The 13,221-nt window shown below is 37.9% G+C and overlaps 1 protein-coding gene across 1 annotated transcript in view; it reads left to right on the top strand.

Moving 5' to 3' along the window:
* The window catches only part of grm8a (glutamate receptor, metabotropic 8a), a 210,703-nt gene extending 204,894 nt beyond the window's left edge, over positions 1–5,809 (top strand). Inside the window, exons 10-11 of the mRNA XM_055191313.2 lie at positions 4,207–4,453; positions 5,133–5,809. Of these exons, the coding sequence (XP_055047288.1) occupies positions 4,207–4,453; positions 5,133–5,182 (297 nt within the window). The 3' untranslated portion in view covers positions 5,183–5,809. The remainder of the gene's footprint in view (positions 1–4,206; positions 4,454–5,132) is intronic.
* Positions 5,810–13,221: the final 7,412 nt, after the last annotated feature.

The raw sequence follows: 13,221 nt of genomic DNA, 5'->3' as shown, positions 1-13,221 counted from the left end.
TTACTGGAGTCCCAATGTCACATGACCAAAGATCAATGGATCTCATTCCAGAACATGATGTCAAATGTCACCTCAGTTGTCCTGTGTTTTAAATCTGTTCACAGGCAGACAGAAGCTTTGGCAGTGTTTTGTTATGAAGTGAGTTATTTAAGTAATGAACTCAGAAGAGCTTTGGTAATTATATGTAATGAGCGATGTTTCCTTTCTCACTGGTTGACTTATATTTAATGGGCTGCCGTTAGTCTTGTGTGATTTCTTTGATGTTAAAGCAAATTAATGCTGAAGTGGACGTCGCTTTAAGCGGAAAATCTCCAATTTGTGTCGGACCGTTTCGGATCAATACCCGCAGAGCCGGCCTCATGTGATTACCTGCAATTTCCTATTTTAGAAAGCTAGACCGGGACTCAGCGACTGCTCTCCACTGTGTGTTTATGTGTGAGGATAACCTGTCTGACTTATATCATCATTAATATTTATGGGCAAATGTCCATTGAATTCCATTGTTTTTACATAAAGCTAATAATCATAAGTTAACACTCACAATTTTCCGTGGGTAGCACTGCTGCCTTATAGCAAGAAGGTCCCTGGTTTGGGTCAGCTGTTTTTAAAAAAAAAAATTAAGAGATGCCATATTGTCCTTTCCCAACTCGGTGTGTGTAGATTAACCAGTTCTCTCATCATGAAAAAAATGCATAGATCCAAAAAAATGCTGTTAAGAAATAGATCACTTGTGCACTTCTGAGCACAAATTTATCTCCAAACTAAAGCTGCAGTGAGAAATGGCAAAACTCAAACCACCGTGTTCACTTATCCTCCAAATTCCATCTGTAAATGTCACTAAACATTTATTCCCGTGGATCTCGCACTGCGTGGAAGGCCATAAGATCAAACACAGTAATTTTGTTGTGCTATTTACCAGACATGAGGTTATCTGTATGCCATTGTACTGCTGAAAGTAAAGTGTTTTGCTATTGCCAGGGTCACAGGTTTGATTCCCAGTTAAAAGGAAGGTTAGGAGGTTACACGTCCAATGTTTTGCATTAGCATTGAGATGGATACACATTCAGGACATTCACTTTTCTACACTAGTGTGTATTCGTCCCTGTGCGTTTGAGCTCAAGCGTGTCTTAACATCTGCTATCTGCTGTGATTTTACTCTGCTGAAGACAAATATACACACGAATGCTTTACCCCTTGATGATTCATGACTCTGTGTGTGTGTGTGTGTGTGTGTGTGTGTGTGTGTGTGTGTGTGTGTATGTGTGTGTTGTTGTGTGAATTCAGGTCTGTTAATTGAGTAAGCGCTTTCAATTTTAAATTCTCATTAGGGGAAGTTGTGTGTCTCAGAGAGTGAACACTACACCCGTCCTCATCCTGCTAATGATGCTTTCAGCATCACAAGTATTCAGGAAACTGTGTGATTCAACTCAAATATACTTTGAAGATATAAAAAAACCTTTTATTTTTTATTACAGTATTCAATATTTGAGACAAAATGTTGTTAAATGTAGCCTACATTACATTTCCTACATTAACATACATGTATGCTTTTAAAGTACATTATTATATCAGTATTTGTGTTCCTTTGGATTCAAACCTACGACCTTTACACTGCTAACACATAATGTTTTCAGTTTAGCTATAGTAACTGTTACTATGTTATCTGTTCCTGTTACTTACTGTTATGGCACTTTTCCATTGCATAGTACCCCACAGGTTTAAATACAAATAAAACACTGCACAGTACTCACTGTATGAATTAAATGTACAGATGCAAAAGTTGTTCAGTTAAGACTAGTGAGTGTTTTTCATTTTTGGTGTAATAAACATTTCTGACACAGAAAGTAGGGCTGCAGCTATCGATTCTTTTTGTAATCAATTAATCTACAACTTAATTGATCGATTAATCGGATATTTTTTGTGTGTGTTTTTAACCAACCAAAACAAATAACAAAAATGATGTGGCTGTAAAATGATCAAGCATTTGGCTTTTATTTCTAACCCCTCCCCCCCAACTTGATTCCAACTTCAACATTTGTCTCAAAAACTAAGCCTGTTTATTGCAGTACCCATTTAGTGTTCATACTGTAAGTGCCAGTGCCAATAATTAAGCGATTTAATTTATTAATATGCACATGGTGTGCACAATAATATGCACAATATTAAATGAAAATAAATTTACTAAAGGACAAGTTCCGTACACTTAAAGCCCTGTTTTCAGATCGTTTATGATGAAATAGAACGGTTTTGACTGAAATTTGGACATATGATGCTGGCCCAAGAATTTTCGGTTTCTGTTGTAGGCTATCTTTCTTGTTGGAGAGCGTGTTTTGCGGCGGTTTTTGTGTGGGCATGTCGGTGGACACCCCTGACCACTCGCTGAGTTTCACGTCTTTGTAAACGAAAGTTTAATGCATTTTAGGAAGGATTGTTTCAGTGCACCATTAAACCCATTGTATAGGTGGGAGGTGATACAAAAAACACCTGAAAATTCTCGGGCCAGCATCATATGTCCAAATTTCTGTCAAAACCGTTCTATTTCATCATAAACAATCTGAGGGCAGGGCTTTGGGTGTAAAATGCCGAACTTGTCCTTTAAATGTGTAATCTATTGGTGTAATATGTGTGTATTATGTGTTGAATGTGATGGGTACAATCTGTGGAAACAAATTTCCTCTAACAAGGAAAATAAAAAATGAATCTGAATCCGAACAGGTATCATGCTGTAATCTAGCCCTGACATCAAAGTAAATATCTGTTTTATGTAGATTTCTACACCTGCAGCATTTACCATTAGGCTACTAACAAATAATATATCATTTCTGGGGTGAGCCTGTTTGCTATGATAACCTAGCAACCTGTGTGTGTGCGTGTGCACACATGCTGTGCGTGAGGAAGAATGACGTTCGGTTGCTTCATTGCAGTTTGGTATGGCAGAAATACATACATTTATTTTCAATAGAACGCTGCATTTGGCTTGCATCACTTGCATTGCGGTGCATTGCATCCGTTCGAGAGAAAAAAACGCGCCACGACATCATGTCCCGATGTATACAGTTAATGCATGCTGAAATTATTGTTGCGTGGCTACATAAAAGTTTAAGCATATGTGATGCATTGCGCGATTGTTCTGACTGTTGTGTCGCGTGAGAGAGACGAGGGTGCGTGCGTGCGTGCGTGTGTGTGTGAAGGGGTTCTTTTTTAGGCTATACTCTCTGGCAATTGTACGTGAATAAGTTTACTACTTAAAACATCAAAGCTTAACATCATATCTAGTCAAGCCACATAACGACATCGCTACAAATACAGTATGGGATTAAAATAAGCGAACATCAAAGTATAGGCTTAGGCTACGTTACCTTGTTTTAGCGACGCTTGGTGAAACAGCAGTGGATGTTTTCGGTTCAGATGCTGAATGTAATGTAATGATAAGAATGTATTGATCCAAAACTTTAGACATTCTCTGCCATTTATGGATATCTTTACTCTCCGCCATCACGGCAAATAAATTCAAAATGTATCACACGCTATGGTGTGCTTTCTGAACATTGAACAACGGTCCGTGTGAATCTGATCCCTGCACGTATTGTGCGCTTCATAGGTATTTAACGAGGCTTCGAGGCAGAATTTTTACTCGAGTAACTCAATTAATCGTTTCAGCCCTAACAGAAAGCAGCAGGCTCCTGTCACTTTAAGACCCAAGACAGACTGCATTGTTTCAATATAATGATAAACATTCAACCAGCTGTTTATGTTCACTTAAACAAGAAAGAAATCTTCAGCAATCACGCTTTGTGCATGCTTTGTGAACCCTCATGTCTGAGGAACATACAAGCTATACACGCTGGTAAATTGATGTCAAGTGCATAGCGTTGCATCCTAGGGTGGGAACACACAGTCGCTGTCGGCTGTGTCTCGAGCTTTGATGAAACCTGCTTGCACTTGTTTGCAATGCATGATGAGAAACAGAAGTACCTTTCTTTACGTTCAACATTACACAAAACGAAAAATGTTTACGAGCATTTCTGTCATTTTATTTGCTGATTAATAGAAACATGTAAAAATTTGCATTTGAAAATGAGTTCAAGTCTATGATATCTGCCTGTTGAAATACTTCATTATTAATAGGTTGCCCATTCTGTACAAGAACTGAAAATAATTACTACAACATTTGATGTTTTGTTTCTCTCTGTTTCTGTCTCTCAGATGTATATCCAGACCAGCACGCTCACTATCTCTCTCAGTCTCAGTGCGTCTGTATCTCTGGGGATGCTCTACATGCCCAAGGTCTACATCATCATCTTCCACCCGGAGCAGAACGTCCCCAAACGCAAGCGCAGCTTCAAAGCTATCGTCACTGCCGCCACCATGTCAGGAAAACTCGTCACGAAAGGAGGCGACCGACCCAACGGAGAGGTTAAGACTGAACTCTGTGAAAGCATGGAGACCAATAGTGAGTATTCACTCCAACAAAACCTATTCAAAATCAACCCCAAGTTTAAGATAGACAGATAAACGGTATATATGTTATGGTTTCCATTGTATGTGTTTAATTCCCTGTGAATATGTTGATTAACCCGCATCAGAATAACAGAACTAACATAACCAAATGCAAGCCAGACATTTCCCATAAAGATGAAGCATTGATCAACATACAGTAACTTTCTGACATTTGCATTATACTGTATGCCAAAATTCTCTGTATGACTTCTGTTTTTGTTCTCCAAAGTGGAGTATTTGTGTTAATATTGCCATCGAGCACTATTGATCCGAAGCTTTGATTAAATAACCAAGTCAACTACTTAATTTTGTGCTGCATGGACACGATGTCCTCTTAAATTACAACACACTTTCTGTGTATTTCATTTGTGCGTTTGACAGATGCTTTTATCCAAAGTGACTTTCAGTGCATTCAAGCTAAACATTTTAATCAGTATTTGTGTTCCCTGGGAATCGAACCCACAACCATCCCTCTACTAGTTTAGCATTCCTCTACTGTAAATCTGAATATCCCAATTCAAACCCACATACTAAAAATGTGTTTGCATCAATGCATGAAACATTTGAACAAAAGCACCGACCATGTAATGATGGAGAGTAAATCTGATACGTCTGATTCTTCTCCCCACCAGCGTCCTCCACCAAGACGACGTACGTCAGCTACAGCAATCATGCCATCTGAAAAGGGCCACGCTCTTTGGGCAAATCCAGGGGCGGGGCTGTGTCTAAACCAGGACAGCCGACAGAGCAAATGGACCTTCCACAGGCATATAAGCATGAGATTTTATATCGTTCTGCATCAAACCGAAACCTGCGGCATCCAGGGAGAGAAACGTATTTACGGGATCTATCAGATAGACTGCTGTCCCGTGCCGAAGAGCTAGCGGTCCTGCCGTAAATCAGCACTATAACACTCAGAAATCGCAACAAAAAGCCGATGCCGCCGGCTCGCAGTCATGACAAGCAAAAAAAATCAATACCCCTGTGAAAAAATGGTGTAAACATTCTGCAGATGGCAAATGCATTCACAGTAAACTTTGGATATGTGGATGTTAAAAGAAGATATATTAAAACTACCAGAGTCGAATATGTTTGTTGTTAAGCTACTTGTATTTTTGTGGTCGTGCAGAAGTTTTTCATTCTTGTCTCACTTTGTCAGAATCCTGCATTCTAAGATGACTTGTCTTGTATTGGCTGACTGAGATGTAATACTGGGGTTGTGAAGCTGTAAAATGCCATGGTTGAAGCATGCTAGTTTTTTATACTAAAAAAAGATTTATTTATAATAAAGGAATGTTTTGCAAATGTGTAGCGTTGTTAGATGTGTATTTGACAATGTATTTTATACGTTATATCCATACGTTGAACACACAAATGCAGTTTTACATTATTCACTCTATAAAACTCTCATATATTGCCATTATACAGTGTCCCACATGAACCCTATATTCAGGACCAACTTGGTTTCTGAGCAAGTGATGCTATATTTGTAACATTCTTTCAGTTAACTACAAACAACCTCAATCAATTTGTCTTATTTCTTGAAATATATGCAGTGAAGCTGATTAGTAAAATAATGAAGTTTCGCTGACCTTTATTCTCATCTGTGCTCAATGGACCCATCTACTGCACAGCCAGAATTCGGACAGGTTAATCAGGACAAGATAATGTTTCAGGTTCAAGCAGCTGTGCTTCAGAAATACTGTTCAACAAATACAGAAGTTCTGACCAAAACTGCCCCGCCTCCTGGTTCCTCAGTCAGGTGTGAAACATCAGTAGAATGAGATAACAGGTAGAATCAGTAGAGTAGAATGAGATACCAGTAGAATGAGATAACAGGTAGAATTAGTAGAATGAGATACAATCAGAATGAGTTAACAACAGGATGAAATAAGAATAACATAACATTAGAATAAGATGACAGTAGGATGAGATAACAGGTAGAATGAGTAGAATGAGGTAACCGTGGAATAGAATAACAGTAGGATGAGATAACAGGTAGAATGAGGTAACCGTGGAGGTAACTGTGGAATAGAATAACAATATGATGAGATAACAGGTAGACTGAGTAGAGTAGAATGAGATACCAGTAGAATGAAATAACAAGTAGAATTAGTAGAATGAGATACAATTAGAATGAGATAACAGTAGGATGAAATAACAGGAAGAATGAGATAACAGGTAGAATCAGTAGAGTAGAATGAGATACCAGTAGAATGAGATAACAGGTAGAATTAGTAGAATGAGATACAATCAGAATGAGTTCACAGTAGTATGAAATAAGAATAACATAACATTAGAATGAGATGACAGTAGGATGAGATAACAGGTAGAATGAGTAGAATGAGGTAACCGTGGAATAGAATAACAGTAGGATGAGATAACAGGTAGAATGAGTAGAGTAGAATGAGATACCAGTAGAACGAGATAACGAGATAACAGTAGGATGAAATAACAGGTAGAATGAGATAACAGTAGGATGAAATAACAGGTAGAATGAGTAGAATGAGATAACAGTACTGATATAACAGTAGAATTATATAACAGGTAAAATGAGATAATAGGTAGAATGAGTAGAATGAGATAACTGTAGGATGAGATAGAATTAGTAGAATGAGATAACATTAGAATGAGATGACAGTAGGATGAGATAACATTAGAATAAGATGATAGTATTATGAGATAACAGGTAGAATGAGTAAAATGAGGTAACCGTGGAATAGAATAACAGTAGGATGAGATAACAGGTAGAATGAGTAGAGTAGAATGAGATACCAGTAGGATGAGATAACAGGTAGAATCAGTAGAGTAGAATGAGATACCAGTAGAATGAGAGAACAGGTAGGATTAGTAGAATGAGATACAATCAGAATGAGTTAACAGTAGGATGAAATAAGAATAACATAACATTAGAATGAGATGACTGTAGGATGAGATAGCAGGTAGAATGAGGTAACCATGGAATAGAATAACAGTAGGATGAGATAACAGGTAGAATGAGTAGAGTAGAATGAGATACCAGTAGAATGAAATAACAGGTAGAATTAGTAGAATGAGATACAATTAGAATGAGATAACAGTAGGATGAAATAACAGGTAGAATGAGATAACAGGTAGAATGAGTAGAATGAGAGCAGTACTGAGATAACAGTAGAATGATATAACAGGTAGAATGAAATAACAGTAGGATGAAATAACAGGTAGAATGAGTAGAACAAGATAACAGCAGAATGAAGATAACAGGTATAATTAGTAAAACGAAATAACCTTTGAATGAGATAACAGTTGGAATTAGTAGAATGGGATAACAGTAGAAAGAGATAACAGATAAAATTAGTACAATGAGATAACAATAGAATAATAAAGCAGATGTTGAGTAAGTCTAATGCAGCATTGCTGTCTGTTTTAGCCAGTGGTGTGGACTGTAAGCTCTTGTGAAATAGTATGTTCCTTTAATGCTGCTTATCTATACCAGGCTAATTCAATTACCTTGCCCCTAAGGCACAGAGATGACAAAACATCAGATTCCTCAGTTCTCTCTCTCTCCCTCCCTCTGTTTCTTACTTTCAGTAGTAGAGAGGCAGGTGTCTTCTTGGAAAGATACCAGCATCAGCAAACCCATCTTTTAGAGAGATGGGGTTGCCATGGCAGCGACACAGATGTCACTGTCTTTAGATCTTGATTTCCACTGTGTATTCTCTTAGTGATGAGCATCAGACACTCCATGCACCTCCATGCACCTAGATTCCCTTAGTCAGGTGAAACTGATCCTGGAGTGGCACTTTTGCAGCGGTTATCAAATGATAGTCAAAAAGCGTCAATTAATATAAGCTCAAAAGTGAATCCTTATCACGTGTCTTTCATGTAAATCATGTAAAGAGTTTTCATTTTGTCAGTTGCATTCGTGAAAGGATAAGTGACAGACATTTTGTCTACATTACCTTTAATCTCTGCGCTGTCATGCTGGGGCAGCTTTGCTCTACATAGCGCTACATTAAACATCATCTGATTGGCTCTGATTGAGTCATGTCGCGCAGCGGGTTCACATTCACTCTGGAAGGCTTGTCTCTGAATGATAAGGATTTGAACAAACACGTAACTCATCTTGTTCGGTCTGTGCCCTATTGAAATGCACTGAAGGAGACTGAGACAAATCGAGGGACCAGATTATCACAGAGGCCTGGCAACCACATAGACACGTACTAAAAAGCACACAGAACGCTTTGATGGTCATATAACAACACCTTGGCAACCATCCACAGCTCTCTAGCATTGTGCAGAGAAGTGTATATTCAATTTTAATAACACTACAGTGTAATAAGATCTTTCTCATAAAATAAACATTTATTTTTGTAGTAAGCTTTTGACTGTTCCCAAAGGAGTGTGCAAGAATAAGTTTAATTTCGACACATCTTGGTCCAAAATAACAACACTGTTGCACCACAATACAAATGTAGGATAGTTTTCTAGTCTATTTTTCAGTGTATGTCCATTTATGAAGACTCACAGAGGCTGTCGCAAAACATTAAGTCTAACTTTCTGTAATAAACTGTTTGAACTTCATAATTTCACTAGATCATTTATACATTTCTTTTTAATTTAAGATAAAAATTTGGCAATTTTTATGAACGTAAATGTAAAAATGTTCGCCATTCACAATCAAGACAGCCATGATGATGCCATTGTAACATTTGCACACTTAACCATGTTTGGCTTTCTTTCAAGCTTTTTTGCCAACCCAGTCTCACCCCATGGCGTCAATATTTGACGACACTTGACCATGCGTCAATATGTTGACGCGGAGGGTATACCTTTCGCGTAATTCCTTGACGAACTGGGGACTTCAATACTATTAAGTCCGTTGCATTCTCTTTCCTATTTTCTTACCATTTTCTACCATTTTCGCGTCGGTTTAGGGTTAGATTTACATAATGACATCCCTACCCAAACCTAACCCTAACCCCAATGCCAGGCGACAACTGTTTAATTTCGCGTACCTGGTAGTATTGAGGTCCCCAGTTCGTCAAAAAATGACGCGAAAGGTATACCCTCCGTGTCAACATATTGACGCATGGTCAAGTGTCGTCAAATATTGACGCCATGGGTGTGAGACTGTGTTATTTTTGCATGCTGCAAGACACCTCATGCTGGTTCGCTACATGTTAATTTTCACATAACGCAAACAGATAAAGACATAAACACAATGACCCAGAACCCAAGCTCATTTTAAACTTGAACAATTTCCTTGTCCTGCATTGAAAGCATTGATTTGTCCCTTAATACAAGAAAAATCTTTGTTGTTGTTGTTATGGTGGTATTGTATTCTAATATGCTATTACTGCTCAGTCCTCTGTGTTATTATGTTGTTTTCTTACATTTTTCAGCCTGTCCAAAATAGTGAACATATTGAATGGCTCCAAAGTGTTTAAAGAAACACAACACCTGGGACACCTGAGCTGTCAAGAATGTCGTAGCTGTCAATCATTCGGTTTCCCTGAATACCGCCGGAAAGGGAACGTTACAGATGCTCTGTGTGCTTAATTATTATTGGACCGCTCGGGAATTTTACAGCAGGTAAACAGACACATACTGTAGTAACTGATACAGGAGGATGAACAAAGAAATAAGTAGCTAAATCTCCACCAGACGTTGTCAGTCATTCTCTTAAAATGTCGACATGAAGCCGTTTCGCTTCTGTTCTCAGAGCAGTTTAGTAGTTTGCAGCCGTGGGCTCTCTGCATGTGGGCTTGTGGTACAGCAGCAGCCACCAGGCAGAATCTCACATCTTGACAGCGCTGGTGTAAAATAGCCCCATGCTACAAAAATTCAGAGCTGTGCATGTGAAGCTGGTGTTTTTCATGCTCCGCTGCGGATGTGTTCTTCCGTACGAGACCGTGTATTCAATTTCTCTTTTTATTTGCGTAAGTGGAACCTGTTTCTTATTTAAGATGCAGCAAAGAGGTACACTCGAGTTTCCTATTACCTATATCAATTCTAATAAAAAAGTGATGAAATTATTTGAAATGTGTTTTTTTGCTGCATATCTCGTTTTTGAAAGATATTCAGTGTTGTCTGAGTAAACTAAATAAGCCACAAGCATAACCTGTCTTATTTCTTTACAGATACTATGACTTATAAGCAAGTTGTGCTCCTCCCAAATGAAGTTAGAGGGATCCCAAAACATCAGCTCTGAATTACACACCTGTATCAGCAATATGAACATTGTTTGCAATTCTGTCTGTTTATGGTGAAGAATAAAATTCGTTTAAAGGGACCCCAAATAAATAAACAGAGTCTCGAATCTATAAAATATCCCAAATCTCTAAAGATTTAAAGGGTGATACTGTACATTCTGTCAAAAATGAAAGGGGTGATGACTTCAGATTTCCCTTTTGACATAGAAGAGGTCTTGGTATCAGTAATAAATCTTACATATTTCATAGCTTTAAAAAGCATTTATATAAGAATAAGCCGACTCTAAAGGGTCTAAAGTATAGTGCATTATTAAGTTACGCAGGGGTGTGTGTGACGCACTATTGATCACCAGAAGAGCTTTCCCTTAAAAAAGGTTTATTGTCTGGCTGTATAATTGCATGAAAAACATATAACATGATCCGAAAAACCTTTCTGTTTCACAAAAGTGGAAGATAGGATTAAGGCTTTGAACCAGTTCATCGGACGAAACCAGAAACTTAAAAAAATATATATGTTCCTGAACAGAATCGTTTATTTAAAATAATGGTAACCGGGTAATATCATAATTTTTTTCGATGACAAGATTTCTGTGCAATATGACTTGGTGAAGTTCACTTCCAGTCGTCGTTGACTCATCGGAGAAATGCAAAGCTTGTCAGCAGCAAGTAGCCTACTCAAGCCCAAGTCTCTAATGCTTAATCGTAAGAGGTTAATATTGTAGGCTACCAAATATCTCAAGATGTTTCTTTTTTTAATACTAATTAGTGGTGTAATGGATCGCAGTTGATCCGTGATTCGTACAGATCACAACCCACGGCTCGGCTCGCATGCGATTCGTGGATTAATACGCAAATTTAAATAGGGTGAAAGTTGATCATTTGCATGTGTTTCATAGGCAAATGTTAAAGGAATAGTCTACTCATTTTCAATATTAAAATATGTTATTACCTTAACTAAGAATTGTTGATACATCCCTCTATCATCTGTGTGCGTGCACGTAAGCGCTGGAGCGCGCTGCGACGCTTCGATAGCATTTAGCTTAGCCCCATTCATTCAATAGTAACATTTAGAGATAAAGTTAGAAGTGACCAAACACATCAACGTTTTTCCTATTTAAGACGAGTAGTTATACGAGCAAGTTTGGTGATACAAAATAAAACGTAGCGCTTTTCTAAGCGGATTTAAAAGAGGAACTATATTTTATGGCGTAATAGCACTTATGGGAGTACTTCAACTCGGCGCAGTAACACCCTCCCTCTCCCATTATGAGAGTGAGAAGGGGAGCGGACTTTTCAGGCGAGTCGAAGTACTCCCAAAAGTGCTATTACGCCATAAAATATAGTTCCTCTTTTAAATCCGCTTAGAAAAGTGTTACGTTTTATTTTGTACCACCAAACTTGCTCGTATAACTACTCGTCTTAAATAGGAAAAACGTTGATGTGTTTGGTCACTTCTAACTTTATCTCTAAATGGTACCATTGAATGAATGGGGCTAAGCTAAATGCTATCGAAGCGTCGCAGCGTGCTCCAGCGCTTACGTGCACGCACACAGATGATAGAGGGATGTATCAACAGTTCTTGGTTAAGGTAATAACATATTTTAATATTGAAAATGAGTAGACTATTCCTTTAACATTCAAGTGATTTTAAACAATTTAACCACAAAAAGGCACTAAAGTGAGCAATTTTCTGTATGCACAGACGCACATGCAGTTGAATGTGTCTGGTCCAACTCCAATCAATGTGATTATCCCTATGCCCTTCAAAGATCAGAACTCTTGATGTATAAAGTTGAGAGAGAGTTGCGCTACTGTGTCTCATACTGTAGTCCGTTAAAATACATTTGGCGAATAAAGCACTGAAAAACAACGTAATTTTCACTTTATGTGGAGTGACTGTTTATGCTGCATCTTCTTCCCGAAGCGACGTTTGGAATTCATCCTCTGTTTGTGTGCGTGTGTGTGTTTAAGTTCACTCAAAAGTGCATACACGGAGAGACGCGTTTCAAAAAGTAAGCGAACAATCTTTCTGTTCTTGACAGGACACATAAACAAAATTATGTTGAAATACCACAGTATTCTTTTTCTAATAAAAACATTTGTTTAAGTTGTTTGTCAATAAACGACATGGCAGAAATTGTCCTTGTTTTAAATCATGTATAATGCTGAAACAAATGTAGGCATGTCAGAATTACAGTTATGTCGCTTACTTAATGTAGCCTTTTTAATGTTTGATGACAAGATAGAGAAAATTATGTAGACTAATAATTTAAGTTTAATGTCTTAATGATCAGCCTACTTATTTGTATGTCCCACAGCTGACGTGGAATGTTAATAACCGGTTCGGGAACTTTATATTTTGTTCTAACAGATTCAGGAACATCAATTTTAGGGTTGAACTGAAAACCAGAAACGGTGAAAATACTGTTTCTGTTCAGAACGAACCAATTGGGAAAAAATCTGGTTCAAAGCCCTGGTTAGGATCCCTTCGAAGAACCTTTATTTTTAAAATGATAGTTCATAGCAC

Source organism: Misgurnus anguillicaudatus, chromosome 1, assembly GCF_027580225.2.
Source record: "Misgurnus anguillicaudatus chromosome 1, ASM2758022v2, whole genome shotgun sequence".
Taxonomy (NCBI): domain Eukaryota; kingdom Metazoa; phylum Chordata; class Actinopteri; order Cypriniformes; family Cobitidae; genus Misgurnus; species Misgurnus anguillicaudatus.
This window is presented reverse-complemented; position numbering and strand designations above follow the sequence as displayed.